This window comes from Manihot esculenta, chromosome 12, assembly GCF_001659605.2.
Source record: "Manihot esculenta cultivar AM560-2 chromosome 12, M.esculenta_v8, whole genome shotgun sequence".
Lineage (NCBI taxonomy): Eukaryota > Viridiplantae > Streptophyta > Magnoliopsida > Malpighiales > Euphorbiaceae > Manihot > Manihot esculenta.
Window position 1 is genome coordinate 34,189,633 of NC_035172.2, and position 16,896 is coordinate 34,206,528.

At 33.1% G+C, this 16,896-nt stretch overlaps 1 protein-coding gene across 1 annotated transcript; it reads left to right on the plus strand.

The window, feature by feature from the left end:
• Positions 1 to 8,991: 8,991 nt before the first annotated feature.
• Positions 8,992 to 16,179, plus strand: LOC110628468 (asparagine synthetase [glutamine-hydrolyzing] 3). Its single transcript, XM_021775130.2, has 14 exons — positions 8,992 to 9,267; positions 9,633 to 9,771; positions 10,573 to 10,668; positions 10,983 to 11,124; positions 11,767 to 11,862; positions 12,327 to 12,421; positions 12,913 to 13,074; positions 13,606 to 13,686; positions 13,772 to 13,993; positions 14,123 to 14,257; positions 14,894 to 14,974; positions 15,098 to 15,184; positions 15,361 to 15,468; positions 15,635 to 16,179. Exons 1-14 carry the CDS (start codon positions 9,188 to 9,190, stop codon positions 15,821 to 15,823), a joined length of 1,713 nt encoding a protein of 570 aa, XP_021630822.1. The 5' UTR covers positions 8,992 to 9,187; the 3' UTR covers positions 15,824 to 16,179.
• The last annotated feature ends 717 nt before the right edge of the window (positions 16,180 to 16,896 follow it).

Consider the following 16,896-nt stretch of genomic DNA (forward strand, 5'->3'; position numbering starts at 1 on the left):
ATAGGATTTGAGATTTTTCAAATTTATTTAATATTTTAATAATATTTTAATCAATAATAATTAAAATAGGAAGATATAAGAACTGATTTATTTTAGAAAATAAATTATAAATTTATGCTTAAAAAACATTATTTTGGACAAAACATCAATGAAGATAGAAAACCATTACCTTACGCTAAATAAGGACCTCGTTTAGTGGAAGGTTAAAAAATTGAATATTAAATATTTTTTAAGAAAAAAAACAACAGTACTTGAAAATTAATGGGATTTGATATAAGGTTAAAACTAAAATTTGAATAAATATTTTTATATGTAATAAAAATATTATTTATTTATGAATAAAGTAATTTAAAAATATTTTATTAATTTATTAATTTTATAAAAATATATACTAATTAATTATTTTTTATTAAAAATATTTTAAATTTTCTCTCAACACTTAACTATTAAACGTTATTGTATTTTTTAAATTAAATAATAAATTTTCTTATATTATATAAACTAAATAATAATTTTATATTTTTCTTTTAATCTTTAATTTCTCACGGTACCTTCCCGGATTCCCCCTCTCTCTGCCTTTTTTTTTTCTTTTTAATTTTTCTTTTGTGAACAATTCCTTGCCCCACCCACAGAGTTTCCCACACATGCATATCATTTTTCTCATCTTATTCTCTTCTAATTTCATTTACTGTAAATTATTTCATTAATATTCATTCATTTAAATAATTTTAAAACTATAATTTTATTTTAAATAATTGTAATGAGAATATTATGCTCATGCAATTTTTTTTGTTTTTAACGTTTTTTCTGTTTTAGTTATTACTAAAAATAAAGAAATTTTTTTAGTTTTTATTTGATATTTCATTGAATCTTTTAATATGCTACACCATTTTTTTTTTTCAATCAGTTATAAGTAGGCTTATCCTGATAGACCTGAGAGGTCTGAGATTCGACTCCCCCAACCTCCTATTTAAAAAAAAAAAAAAAGTAGGCTTATCCTTTGTAAGAGAGTGAATTCCATTACGGATTTAATAAGTTCAATTAAGTGATTAAAAGCATTTTATTAAAAAAATGATAAAAAATATAACTCTTATTTAGTAAACTCGAATTTAAGTCCCCATATATTAAATTTTTCCTTAAAAAAAACTAATAAATCCACACATTTTATAAAATTAAACTTTAGATTTTTATTAAAAATTAAATATTTACATAAAAAAATAATTGATTAGTCCTTCTACTGTAGGCATTTTTTAAAAAAAAAAAAAATTGTAACCATTCGAGCCGACGAGATTAGTAATATTATACGCCAACGTATTGAGTAATATAATAGAAAAGTAAAGATTGTAAATACTGGTACTGTACTTTAAGTAGGCGACGACATTGCTCGTATTATTGATATGACATAATATTTTCTTATAAGCTAAAACCGTATAATAGCTTATGTGATAATATTTAATAAATTATGACACTCGGTCAAATAAGTATGCTCATAGAAAAAGATTTAGGTATTCTAATGTTAAGATTCGTTCTTTTTTGAATTGATCCAAACTTTTATAACACAAATTACCATAAAATCACTAGCTAACTCCATATTTTATATACAATTCAAAATAAATATTCTTACGCACTCTTTTTAAATGCAAAATACTTGCTTATATTTAACTTTTTTAATACATTACTGATATGAATGCCGGAGTAACTGCTAATTGGCGCCAAACACCTTACCTTATTTCTTTTACAAATTAACCAGTCATTTTAAGTTATTTTTAGCCAAATCAATAGTTTATATAATTTTAGTTGATTTTATTATTTAGTACTCAATTATTCATATTATTTAATTTTTTATTAATACTTATTTTCACATAAACCTAACATAATGATTACAAATTTTTATTCGATATTTGTTACACGTTTTTAATACTCATTGTAATATTTTGTAAATTTTTATATATTATATAATATATTTGTAACGACCCGGAAACCGATACCCTACCGTAACGGCCCGAACCGCCACCGGCGTTAGGATCCAGATCGGCTTAAGGCCGCCGGGACCCGTAGCAAGCCAAACATACCTCATATCACCTGGTCAAATCCCATACATGATCAAAACTTTAACATAAAAACTCAAACATCTGAAGTACAAACCGAACCTGACCTGTATGCGACATAATTGAAAACATAAAAGGACCCCTACTAGAGCCCTCATCAAAACTCTAGCTGGGTCTACATAGCATACATCAAGCCGGAGTCACATCCAGAGAACCAAACCTAACTTGTGCATGCATCAAGCCACAACACAAGACCTCCACTAGGGTCCTCATCCATTACCATAGCGTGATACACAACACATGCCACAAGATTAGTTCAAACATAACTCAACATCTAGCATAACATACATCATGCATTAAACAGGGACTAACCAAGTCTTAGGGCTAAGCACAGCACTATTCCATAAACATAACGCTACTATACTTGTATTACATTCTCTTACAAATCAATATACCAATTATAATACATGTCCACGCTAAAGGTACTAAGCTAATACTATTACATAAGCAAAACTTTTGCTCTTGACGTCTTCCTGGCCTACCGCTGACCTGCAAAACTGGGGTTAGGGAGAGGGGTGAGCTAAAAAGCCCAGTGAGTAGAAACAAAGAAAACAGTTCATTAATTACATGCTTTCATGAAATGCGTCACAGCACAAACAAGTCATATCACAGATTGGACCCAACCCCAAAACATCCCTTCCAGTCTCAGTATGCCCGGCCCAGCCGAGTCTCACAACCTTCGTATGCCTGGCCCGGCCAGGTCTTACAACAACTGTATATGTATGCCTGACCCGGCCAGGTCTCACAACATCTCTAGGGCTAGTGGGGTCGTCCTTGGTCCAATCTCCATCAACAGTAAATAATGCAATGCTTCATATTCGTGTAACTAGTGCAATCAACCTATTACATATAAACATGATGCATGAACATGCTCTAGGCATTTGATTTTATAAAATAAAAGATTAAGTTAGTTCTACTCACCTCTGGCAGACGCTGGACTGACTCTGCAACTGCTAACACTGCTGGCCTCTTCGGTCCCTCGGGTCCAATCCTACACATGTGGACTCGAATGAGGTGCCAAACACACTCTAAACAACTCATAAACAACCCCCTAAAACATCACTTAAACATGCATAGAAAACAACCTTGAAAAGGCTGGACAGGGCACTTTCGGCGGCACCTTCGGCGGCCGAACCCTCTCTCCAGAGACGAAACTCGGGCACTTTCGGCTGCACCTTCGGCGGCCGAAAGTGTAACGACCCGAAAATCGGACCGCTACCGGCGCTAGGATCCGGGTCGACTTAAGGCCGCCGGGACCCATAGCAAGCCTGACATGTAACCTGTAAACCTGTATAATCCCATACATGATCAACAACATGCATAAAAATTTAAACTTTTCTTTCATTCATTTCTCATACACCAAACTCAACCTGTGCATGCACTAAAACATAATCATAAACTTGACCCCTCTGTGGGATCTCATCAATGCCCCAATGGACGATATACATGCGTTGAGTTGGCTAACATCTGTATCATCAAATATCTAAGATCATGCATCAACAAGGGATTACAATACTCATAGGGTCAAGCACATCTATAACCTCAATATACCTCATTACATAACATACTATAATCTCTTACATCATTTTACAATTTATCATAGTACAATTGTCATGTCCACAATCTAACTATTACATAAACATACTTCAAAACTCTGGCTAACCTCCTGGTCTACCCTGTACCTGCACATCTGGGGTTAGGGGAGAGGGGTGAGCTACAAAGCCCAGTGAGCAGAATAGTGAAATCATATATTAAAATTTCATGCCATTATGTAATGCAACACATCACAACTAATCACATCTCGGATGGTATTGTCACCAATAGTCCTCTACATAGTCCAACTGTGCTGGGACGTAGAATGGGTACAACCGGTCTTTCCCTTATCATAACATATCATAATATACCAATGTGCCAGGGACGTAGAATGGGTACAACCTGGACTTTCTCTTACATCGTGCCAGGGACGTAGAATGGGTACAACCTGGACTTCCATACTATATCATGCCGTAACATCATCATGCCATATGAGGACTAAAGGATCATCCAATAACCAATCCACATCAACATCATAAATGCAATGCAACATATTCGTGAATACTAATGCAAACAACCTACTATATCTCATGGCATTCATGATGCATGGATCATGCTCAAAATTCATATTTCATTTATTTTAAAACTTAAGGTTTATTCCACTCACCTCTGGCTAGCTCTGACAAACTCTGTAGCAGCTGGCTCACTGCTGGGGTCCTCGGTTCCTCGGGTCCGAACCTACACAGGTGGACTCCAATGAGGGACCAAACATACATAAACATAACTCTAATATACTCCCCAAAAACCCCCTAAAACATCATGAAATAATCATAGAAATACATGCATGAAATGGCTGAACAGGGCACTTTCGGCGGCCGAAAGTCCCTCCAGAGTCGAAAGTCAGGCAGGTTCGGCGGCCGAAACTCCCAGACAGAGGCGAAACTCATGCATGTTCGGCGGCACCTTCGGCGGCCGAAAGTCCCAGACAGAGACAAAAGTCTCCTTTCGGGGGCAACTTCGGCAGCCGAAAGGCCTGCCTTCCCAGCCATGTTCGGCGGCCGAAAGTGCCTTCGGCTGCCGAACCTGGTTTCTGCCAAAGGGCAGAAACTTGGCTCCTTTATGCACATTTGCCTTCTAACTCTTCCAACATGCATATAACTCATCCAAATCATGCAATTATACATACAATGGTTCCTAGGGGCCTCAAACTAACTTAAACCCCAACTACAACACACAACAACAACACAATCCAACATACATTGTTCAAAACATATCATTAACTCAAAAACCTAACTATGAGCTAAACATGCATTCTACCCCATAGATCTTGCATAAAACTTACTTAAAATATATATTGAGCTTAAGATCGGCTCTTACCTCTTGAAGATCGGGAGAGAGACGACCTAGAACTCGAAGGTGAGAGAAGTTGGATTCTTGAACCTCCAAGCTCCAAAACTTTGCTCAAAAGCTCAAATCTTCAAAACAAAGCAAAAGCTTGTGAAAAACTTGAAAGATTTGAAGGGAAGAACTCAAAGATGGTGAGGAATGGCGGAAGGACTCACCTTGGCCGAAAATGGGGAAAAGCTCGCCCGTTTTCGGCTAAGGGACCCTTTTATAGTGGCTGGCCAGGCCACGTTCGGGGGCCGAAAGTGCTTCCGCATGCATGCCATGTTCGGCGGCCGAACTTGACTTTCAGCGGCCGAACCTGGACTTCCCTCACTCATGCTTTCGGGGGCCTAACGTGCCTCCAAAACGCATGCATGTTCGGTGGCCGAACTTTGAGTTTCGGCGGCCGAACCTGAGTTTCCTCCAAAGGTGTTTTCATTCAAAAACTCATTTCCTCTTTACTTAAAAATCATTAAAACAATTAAAACATTTTATGAAAACATGTTTCTACCCTACTAGAGGCTTCCGACATCCGAGATTCCACCGGACGGTAGGAATTCTGATACCGGAGTCTAGTCGGGTATTACAGAAAGTCCCACTCCAGAGATGAAAGTCAGGCACTTTCGGCGGCCGAATCCTTCCTTCGGCGGCCGAATCCTTCCTTCGGCGGCCGAAAGTCTGCTTTCAAGCCAAAACTCAACTTTCGGGGGCGAGGTTTTACCGTTCACACCCAGGGCTATCCCTCGCCTGGCCTCTTGCCACCTCGGGCTTTTCACTGGCGTATGAACAGCTCTTAACATCCCTTCACCCTCACGGGTTCCGGGCAGGATTTGTCCCCTTGGGTTCTCGACGTCGCATCCTTCCCCAAGTGGATTTGGCCCAAATTTCCCTTAGGAAATTAGGTCGCCTCCCCCACTACTCGAACCCTTGACCTCCCACTTTAAGAGAATAGTCTGGTGAGAGTGAGTACCAGTTGTTAGTGGGGGAGGCGACCTAATTTCCAAAGGGAAATTTGGGTCAAATCCACTTGGGGAAGGATGCGATGCGAGAACCCAAGGGGACAAATCCTGCCAGGAACCCGTGAGGGTGAATGGATGTTAAAAGCTGTTCATGACGCCAGTGGAAAGCCCGAGGTGGCGAGGCCAGGCGAGGGATAGCCCTGGGCCGTGAACGGTAACAGTGCCGGTGAAAGGGCCGGGCTGTTACAATATTAATTTTCAATAATAAGGAATTAAAGGAAAGTTTAAACTACATATTAATGTAATTAAAAAAAAAAGGTTGTTTTTGAACATACTATCTAACTCTATTTAGAAAAAATTGAATAAATATAAAAATTAAAAACAATAGATCTAAACTTCTAAGATATTAATAAAAGAAAAATTATTATGAATCACATTATATATTATATATTATGATACAATAAATACTCTTCTTAATGGTAAGAATATTAATTTTTATGATTTTTATCAAATTAAAATAGAAGGCAATATGCTAATTTAAAACTCAGTATATAATGTAGATAGATATGTAAAATCACAGTATTTTAGTATGAATTTTCAAAAAAAAAAGTAAAATTAGTTAAATTTTTATGGAAATAAATTTAAAAAATGATTTATATTTTTCAAAAAATTATTTAAAAATTTAAATAGTAACATTTTAATATAATTATTAAATAAAATTAAATTTTCAATGTAATAATAATATTATATAGAATACCTTATATTTTAGTTTATGAGTATTAACATAATTAATGGATCAATTTTTATATTTCTAAAATCTAACATTTAAATCTTTATATAATCAACCCGTTCAAATTAAAGGTATTTTCATCTATAATTACATTAGTGAACAGGTTAACGGAAGAATAAACATTTTAAATGCTTAAAGTATTATTGTGAATATTTAAATTATTTTTAATATAGGAGAGAATTTTATATCGTGTAAACTACATTTTAGCTTTTAAATTTTAATGTAAATAATAGGTCAATTTTTATATTTTTAAAATTAAATGTTTGAATTTTTTTATATTTAATCTGTCTAAAATTATAATATTTTCATTCATTATAAACATTAGTTCAAAACTAGTAAATAGTTAAATTTATTTTGAAAAGTATAGTTTTTTTCTAAAATATTATTTATAAAATTTTATTATCTATTTAAAAATTATTTGGGACTACTTAAAAATAGTCAAAGTTGTAAGTATTTTTAAAAGTTTTAAAATTATAAATATTAAAATATTTTAATAAATAAAAATTAAAAAATAAAAAGTGTTAAAAATTAATTAAATAAAATATTATTGACAAAAATTAATGAAATTTAAGTATTTTTTAAAATAAAAAATGAAAGATTAAAATGTTTAAATTATAATAAATGAGAACGAATCTATCGTAGAAGAATTTAAGTATATGATTTTAAAAATATTAGGATTAATTTATTAATTATACTTAAATTTAAAGATTTAAGTGCAATTTATATATTTAAAAAAATATAATAAAGATATTTTTATATTTTTAATGACAAAAATAAATAAGATAACCTCTAATTTAAATAGGAGAAATTTAAGTGTTGAATTTTAAAAATATAAGAATCAATATATTAATTATACTAAAATTTAGGAATGAAAATATAATTTACTTTATATATATATATATATATATATATATATATATATATAAAATTTATTAATCACTATAAAATTTAAATAATATAAATAATTAAAAATATAAAAAATATTTTTAACAATTATGTTATTTTCATATTTTTCTCATTTTTAAATTAGCATTAATTAATGAATCGTTTGTGAATTTATCGTGTTTTTTATTTATGCTTATTTGTTCAATTTATTTAAGCAGTTTAAAAAATATTCAGTTATATTAAAACTCAAATTTTATGGTCAAAACCTAAATTATTTTAAAATTTTAAAAAATAAAATTTCGAAATATTTTGTTCACATGGATTTCTCGTCAAACTATTATATAACATAAACTTTTGTTTTATCCTTACTTCTGTCAACTATTTATTATATATAACACATTTTTATTATTTTCAGTTTGTAATAATTATTAAAATTTTATTATATTTTATAAATTTTTATTTAAAATATATTTTTATTAAATTTTGTAATATAAAAATACTTAAAAAAATTATTAAAGATCTTTTTTTTTCTAAACCCAACAATCTTAACTTAATGCTAATATCATTAGGTTTATGAAAGTTAATTTTTTTAATTTAATTTTATTAACAAAAACAAATCTTGATATTGAGTATTCAAGAAAATAATAAATTTAAACATAACTAACGATTATTAAAAAAATAGATCATTATTTTTTTCTAAGAGTATGAAATATTTAATAAATAATTCTTATGTTTATGATTTAATTTTTATAAAATTTTTCTTTTTTAAATTATAATATAAAATTTAATTATGTAGAATTTAATTATAAGTAGGACTGAGAATTTTATATTTATATAAATTCTAAATTTCGTAGCTAATTAATTTTATTTTTGAATAAAATATAATTTAGATAAAATAAATAAATTTAACTAATTAAATTTAAATTTTAAAAATTATAAAAATTTTAACAGCCAATCATCTTTGGATAAAAATTTAGATACAATGTCAGTTGCATGTTAAAAAAAAAAGCCGAATATTTACATAAAAATTATTATATTTTTATAAAAAAATTATTAATTAATCAGGTATTTCTAATGTTCGCTTATCACTAAGAGATTTTATTTATTTATTTATTTTATTTTAATTATCGTAGAATGATTCACTGTATAATTTGTCTTTGTGTGGACAGTGGTACTTGGTCAAGACAAACACAGTGACATTAGAAAAAAAAAGGTTATTTCAGAAGATCCCAGACCGGGCCCCACCACCAACCCACCAACGGAATCTTTGAATCAAGGGGTCTGATTCCGAGACGCAAACCCTAGTAAAATTCACTTAAAATATTAACAAAATTCGAAAATCCACAAAAGCACGGCGTCTTTTTGAATACGGTTCAGAATCAACGGCCGTGATGTTCGCATTATAAGGCCTTCTCAATTCCTATTCATTTCAGCAGCCTCCACCGACTCTGTCGTGCTTTCTTCTTTCAGCTCCTCTGAGGGACTCCCGCAGAGAGAGAGAGTTGCCTCCTACAAGCTATCTAGCCATGTGTGGAATACTAGCAGTATTCGGTTGCGTAGACAACTCTCAAGCCAAACGCTCCCGTATCATCGAATTGTCTAGAAGGTGAAAATTTCTTGATTTTCCTCTTTTATAATTTCTCTTGCTTGTTCTTCTCTGTTTTCAAGTCTACATTTGGCATTTAATCTGAATCTCATTCAATTTATGCTTACATTTGCTTTTTTTCTCGAGCTTTTTCCTTTTTTCTTCTTAAAATTGTTAAGTTTTGACATTTAGTTCCCTTTTTTTTTCTTCTGATGCTTGTAACGAGTAATTCATTTTTCTTCTATGCTTTGTTTGAATAATGGGTTATCGTTGATGATTATGAAATTGTTTCTTCTTTTTTTTTTCAAAAAAGAAAAACTTGCTTTGTTTCAGAGTTTATTGTCTAACTGAAATGGCATGCTGTTCTGTTGATTTTGGAAGTATAGGTTAAGGCATAGAGGTCCTGACTGGAGTGGCCTGCATTGTCATGGAGACTGTTATCTTGCACATCAAAGATTGGCTATTGTAGACCCCACTTCTGGAGATCAGCCACTTTACAATGAGGACAAGACAGTCGTTGTCACGGTACTTCTCTTACTATTCTAATTATGATAATTTGTGGTGTTGGCTGAATTCTACTTCTGCCAATTGCATCCAAGGCAGAGACAGTAAGAGGTTTTAAGAATCTGTATATAAATATGATTTCCAGTTAATATGATTAATGCAGTTGTCATATAACTATAAGGAGATATAAGGTTGTATACTGTGATCCATATTGGGATACTGGTTTATAATGGAGGATCTCTGCTAAAAAATATTTAGCGGGATAAATATGCACGTGTATTACAGTATTAGATGGTTGGAGAGCATGTAATCTTGGACCAAGCAATTTATATACATATATTTTTATGCTATTATCATTTATCCATGTCTTTGGACTCTTATATCTAAGTTTTATGATAAGCACAATCTTAATCTTTTGACACGACTGTCTTGGCAAATCCAACGCAATGCCATGTCAATTTTGGGCTTTTAGAGATCAACAGCATGACCCTTAGCTGTACGATTAGAAACAATATAGGACTTGAAATGAGATTGATTGCCACGTCAATACAAATTTCCCATAATTTGATGGGTCATCAATTTTAAATTTTCCCTTAATGATATATTGTGGGGATTGCAAGTATTAAAGTTTCCTATGGCACCATTTGAAATTACAGGCATCCCGCAAGGGACCAGAAAAATTATTTTATCTCATAGCAATTATAAACAGAAAATCTTAATTTAAGGATATGAGAATTTCCTTAAAGTAATAATTCAAATTACAGTAAGAACTGCAAAAATGATATTTTTCGTTAATTTGATTCATGGAACTCTGTCTTTCAGGTCAATGGAGAGATATATAACCACAAGCAATTGCGGGAAAAGCTAAAGTCTCATCAGTTCCGAACTGGTAGTGATTGTGAAGTGATTGCCCATCTTGTAAGTGAGATTACTTTATATATTTTATTAGTGCATGCTGATGCGGGGTTGTACCAGAAAAAAAAGATACAAATACCTGTCATATCATTCAAACAAACTAAATATATCCAGTGCAAGAGCTTGAGAAATTACTAAGATAATAATTTTTTTCGTGTTGTTGCATATAGACTTACTATCCTCTTTTCTTACTTTTAATTTGTTCTTTTAATTTGTTCTTGTTGATTCCTGCCCCCCCCCCCCCCCCCAATCCTTCTTTTGCGTTTCTCCTCTTCTAGCCTTTACTTTTCATTTAACTTTGTCATTATCTTGGCCAGTATGAAGAATATGGAGAAAATTTTGTGGACATGTTGGATGGCATGTTCTCCTTTGTCCTTCTTGATACCCGTGACGAAAGTTTCATTGCAGCTCGGGATGCCATTGGTATTACCCCACTTTACATGGGCTGGGGCCTTGATGGTATGTTAGGTTGCCATGTTATATGTGCAACAAATTTGCTTTAGTTAAAGACTCTAAGAGCCTATTTGGAAGTTTTATTATTGTGTGCTATATATCGAGTGACACATTTAATAATCAAGCATACTGCAACTGTAATTTTCATATGAAGGTGTGGCATTAACAAAGAAAAGGAATGAAAACTTTTTGTGCCATTTTGTGCTATCTAAGTTGCAACTTGATAATTTAAAGTTGAAACACCTAAATGTTAAATCATCATTCTTCCTTAACCGAATGTAGGAAGGAAAGATACGATAAGGTACTGCTGTATTTCACCTTGTTTTGTCTCATTGATGAATTGTTGCTGATGGAAGGGTAGAGGCCCTCAATATGCTTGTGCAAAAATGGTGGGGTAGCCTGGTTGTTTTTGAATTTCAGGATGTACTTATAGATTAAATTTTAAGAGCTATATTTTGAAAAGGATTTGAAGGTTAAGGGGAAAAATTGATTAGCTGGAATTCTAAAGATCTAGTTGCAAATTTCTTGTTACAGTATAATATTGAAGTATGGTTTTGTTTTAACCAGTCTAATCAGCAGAGATCAGTTTGATAAATATGTGGGAATGTGCACATTTTTATATTAATTAAATTATTCTTTACTTTTCAGGATCGGTATGGTTTGCTTCTGAAATGAAAGCATTAAGTGATGATTGTGAACAATTCATATCTTTCCCACCAGGGCATATATATTCAAGCAAACAAGGTTTGTATGTGTTTGTGCTCGTCATAGGTTTCCTATATTATATCATGTTACTTCCATTGTAAGATCCCTATTATATCATGGTCTTCACTCTTAAATTTGCACGAGGTTTTTGTGAAGATGAAAGTTTCAACTTTGATAATTCCTCTTTTATTCCTTAACACTTACATTTATTCAAATTTTAAGTTGATATAACTGTTTATAGATTCAGTTCTATGATAAAGGGATCCGAAGAAAATGAAAATAAAGTCCATATGGATATTTTAAATCCTTCCCTTGTTTCTCACCCTCTTCTAGTAAAGGTGAAAAGGAAAACCTAAGGATGAATGCTGCATATTTCAGTCATATCAGACTAATGGTCTGGAAGACTTTGGTTGTAGAATGTATTTAATCCTTTTGACCATGCATCTTTTTAGTATATGTTTCCAATGCCATCACGTTTTGTTTGGTTGTTTGAATCTTTGCAGGAGGACTTAGAAGGTGGTATAACCCACCATGGTATTCAGAGCAAATACCATCAACCGCTTATGATCCCCTAATTTTACGGGAGGCCTTTGAGAAGGCATGTTCTATATTTTTCTTATGTGATTGCTTATATATAATCTTGTGCTAAAACAAATTGCTTTTTTTGAAGAATATCGTCTTTTCTGTTTGTATGTCTCTATGGGCAGGGGCAAAGCTAGGATTTGTAGGTAAAGGGCATCTTTTATAAAGATAATATATGTTATATATTTAAGTTTCTGATTTTTGCTAAAACAATATCTACAATAAACAGTATTGTCTTAGATAATTAGCAAAAAATAAATGTTTTATGTAAAGAATCTACATGACAATGTTCTCATTCATTTTTCTCCTTTTTCATTTCTCACAAATGTATCTTGTCCTTGCACTCTAGCGTGTCATCCAAAAAATTCATGTTCTTTTTGTTGAGAGTTTGGGAAAGGAAGAAAGAAAAGAAAAGAACTCTCGTATCCATTGATGTTGCTAACTGAATATTACTCTCTTTTCTTGTTTAATCTATTTCAACTGGTAAGTTATTTCCTTTTTGTGCAGGCTGTTGTCAAGAGACTTATGACAGATGTACCTTTTGGTGTACTTCTATCTGGAGGACTGGACTCATCACTTGTTGCAGCTGTCACTTGTCGTCATTTGGCTGATTCAGAAGCTGCTCGTCAGTGGGGATCACAACTACATACCTTTTGCATTGGTTTGAAGGTCTTAATATTACATTTACTGTCACACAGCCTTGTCTTGTACATCCTTAAAGTATTTAGAGAGTTTGACATTTGAAAAATGCTTTATGATATTTTTCTAAGGTGAGATGTCCAGGGATGTATGATAAGTAAGAGACTAAGAATTCAGTATGTTGTCATGCTCTCTCTCTCTCTCTCTCTCTTGTGCAACATGACATGATGAGGTTTTTGTTCAAATATATCTGCGATTATAGTGATACAATTAAAACATTGTATAAATTGAATTGACATGACTGATTGATTCATTACAATGTTTGCAATTGCTAGCATTATTGTGCATTAGGAAATATAGAACTGGTAGAATATAAAAATGCCAATTTGGTGACACCTAACCCTTGGCATGCCTTGAGGCAGTTGTATGAGAAATGAGATGGAAGATTGTAACAACCTTTTGTCCTTTTTATGTCGTTTTTTCCCAATATTGCTCTGTATGTATTTCTCATCCCAGCTATGTTCTCTGTCCATTCAATTTATTTTCTTTTTTGCTATTCAGGGTTCTCCTGATCTGAAAGCTGCAAGGGAGGTAGCAAACTATCTCCAAACTCGTCACCATGAGTTTCACTTTACAGTTCAGGTAATGACTGTTTTTGAAACTTAAACATGAGAAAGAATCCATTCCATGTATTTCTGGTAATTGTTGGTTTTTATTGCCCCATCAGGAAGGAATTGATGCTCTTGAGGAAGTCATTTATCATATTGAAACATATGATGTGACGACTATTAGAGCCAGCACTCCAATGTTTCTTATGTCACGAAAAATCAAATCCTTAGGAGTTAAAATGGTTATTTCTGGGGAAGGTTCAGATGAAATCTTTGGAGGTTACCTGTATTTTCACAAGGCACCCAACAAGGAAGAGTTTCACCAGGAGACATGTCGAAAGGTACTCATTTTTTTTCCTGTCTATTATGAGTGCAAATGTATGTGTGGCCTAGTTATCACTTAACTGAATATGTTATTACTCGTGAAACATTGTTTTATACCGTTGATTGTTTCTTCAATAATTAAACAGATCAAGGCTCTTCATCTTTATGATTGCTTGAGGGCGAATAAATCAACGTCAGCATGGGGTGTTGAGTCTCGAGTACCCTTTTTGGACAAAGAATTCATCAATATTGCAATGAGCATAGATCCAGAGTGGAAAATGGTATAACCTCTATTCACCTGGGGCTTATATTATATGCCTTGATGCGCAATCCACGAGAAACTGCTTTTTTATATAATATGAACTATTGGAACCACTAATCGGACCAATTAAAATAAAGTGATATAACCTAGTCATTACAAGAGCAAGTTCTGAAATAAAATCCAGACCAAAAGTTTCTCACCCATGACCCATCCCATCTAGGAAGCGCGACAAAATCCATTGAAGAGTCTCAAGGTCATGGTCAACCTTTTCAAAATGATATATACCCTTATTCATGAGTATATACATAAACTCACCTTTCATACTAAGTGCTTGAATGATGCCAGTTTTGTGGTTTGTTTTCTTTTGCATGTATAGGTTCCCTATTTTGACACTTGATGGAAGGTGCATGCTCTAAATTGTCAGGCATGTTGAAAGTGTTTTGACACTTTATACCGTCATCAGCTTCTGTATTGTTAATTTTATTTGCATATAAATAAAAAATGTGTAAATTGGAATTGTTATATGTCTTGACCTCAATAATTCTTTCCTGTTGGTCCATGATTGCTGACAAATTGTTGAGAAGGTTGGATGTTTGAGGTTCTCTTTCATTGGTTCTTATAATATTACAATGGTTACTTGCATTTATCCTGACAGATCAGGCCTGATCTTGGAAGGATAGAGAAGTGGGTCTTGCGCAATGCATTTGATGATGAGAAGAACCCTTATCTTCCAAAGGTTTATAACTTTCTTCTTCTGCTATGTTTTCCACCATTTAGGGAATTACCTCTTGCCCTTTAATATCCTTGCACAATGTCTATGGAGGAATTCTTGACGTGTTTGTTTTTCTCTTGGATTCAGCACATATTGTACAGGCAGAAGGAACAGTTCAGTGATGGAGTTGGGTATAGCTGGATTGATGGTTTGAGAGATCATGCAGAAAAACATGTATGTATACCTGGGACTTGTGGAGCATTTTCATTTTGGATTTTCTTTATCTCAATTATGTTGCATTGTTTTTTTAGCGTAAAATATTAATTTCAGTTTTTACTAATTTATTTAATTATAATTTTTAAATTTATCCTTACTGTATGTGAACAATTAGTAATTGTATAAATGGACAGGTCACAGATGCAACATTGATGAATGCTAGGTTTATTTACCCAGAAAATACTCCTACCACAAAAGAGGCATATTACTACAGAACCATCTTTGAGAAATTCTTCCCTAAGGTGTGTCACTGTCTTCTATAATCTACTAGCCTTTTATTCTCTGTTGGTTCTCTCCAATTTCTACGTCATACATCTATCCGATGCATTTATTTGTTTCATGATGCTGCTTAGTTCTTTCTTTCTGTTCAACTCTTATGACGTCAAGTAATCTCCCATTTCTGAGCAGAATGCTGCAAGGTCGACTGTTCCTGGAGGCCCAAGCATAGCGTGCAGTACTGCAAAAGCAGTGGAATGGGATGCAGCATGGGCTAAAAATCCTGACCCTTCTGGTCGTGCCGCTCTTGGTGTTCATGCAGACGCATACAAGGAAACGGAGGATTCGAAGACTGAAAATCTGATGAATGGTTCCCCTTGAACAATAAAAGAAAGGATTGTAGAGAAGACTGCAACAGTTGCTTAATTGCGGACTTTTCAGCAGGCTTCTGGAACACTGGAACACACAGAGAGAGAAGATAGTGATGACAGAAGCCCTCTCATTCATTTCTACTTTGTTTAAGGAGATGATTATGAGACGAGTTACCTCCTATTCTCTCTCTCTCCTCTCTCTATCCACCCCTCTCTCTCTTTTTGTGATACTAGTGTTATGTAAAGTTCGTCATCATTAGAACCCAGAGTCTATGTTTGCTAGGTTTCTTCTGTTTATTTATGTAACTTCGGAGGGTAATAAACTTATTTGATGTTATGACTTCAGTCCGAATTTTCTTTTTTCAATATCTTCCTCTCCAAACAAACTTCAATCAATACTTGTGTTGTTTAAGAAGTTGATTAGATAAGATTCCTGCGATCAAATTGCGCTTTCACTGAACCTGAAGATAATCTCCTGGATTTAATACGTAGCATTTTTGTATTATAATTTTATGAATAAAAAATATCGTAAAAATACATGTAGAAGAAAATATTATTGGCCTCTAATGTTGTTTTCTAGCTCCATAGGTGATTATTAGTGATTTGGAACATTAAAATTGGAAACAACCATTGCTAGACAATCAAAGAAGCAAATCTCACATAAAGAAAAATAGAAATTCGCTGAATTTCTGTAGTATAGACATCATAACAAATTTTTTTCCCCCATATCTCATAAAATTATAATAAGAATAGCCATGCCAAGAATTTTGAGGTTCAAAATGGTTTAGGTTGCATTTGGACGGAGAATCTGAAATTCAAGGACATAAATACGAGTTTTTAGTTCAATCATATTTAAGAAATTTCGGAATGCTTGGAGGAATAAGATTACAATGCTTAGCAGACGTTAGAAAGAAAAAATTGAATTTTCTTTTTGGAAATTCTTCTTAGAAAAAAAAAAATTGATTACAATGCCCAACTTTTCTCTGCCAGGTTCACATTGTAATCTCCCCTGTCGGTCGAATCACAGCCACTGTGATTTGGAGGAAGGTGCATAAGTACGAGATTGTTCATTTTCTATCTCAA

Coding starts and splice junctions, on each gene's coding strand:
- LOC110628468 (XM_021775130.2), top strand. CDS start 9,188: ATGTGTGGAATACTAGCAGTATTCGGTTGCGTAGACAACTCTCAAGCC. Junction 10,669..10,982: donor GTGAAGTGATTGCCCATCTT/GTAAGTGAGATT, acceptor TATCTTGGCCAG/TATGAAGAATATGGAGAAAA. Junction 15,469..15,634: donor TTGAGAAATTCTTCCCTAAG/GTGTGTCACTGT, acceptor ATTTCTGAGCAG/AATGCTGCAAGGTCGACTGT.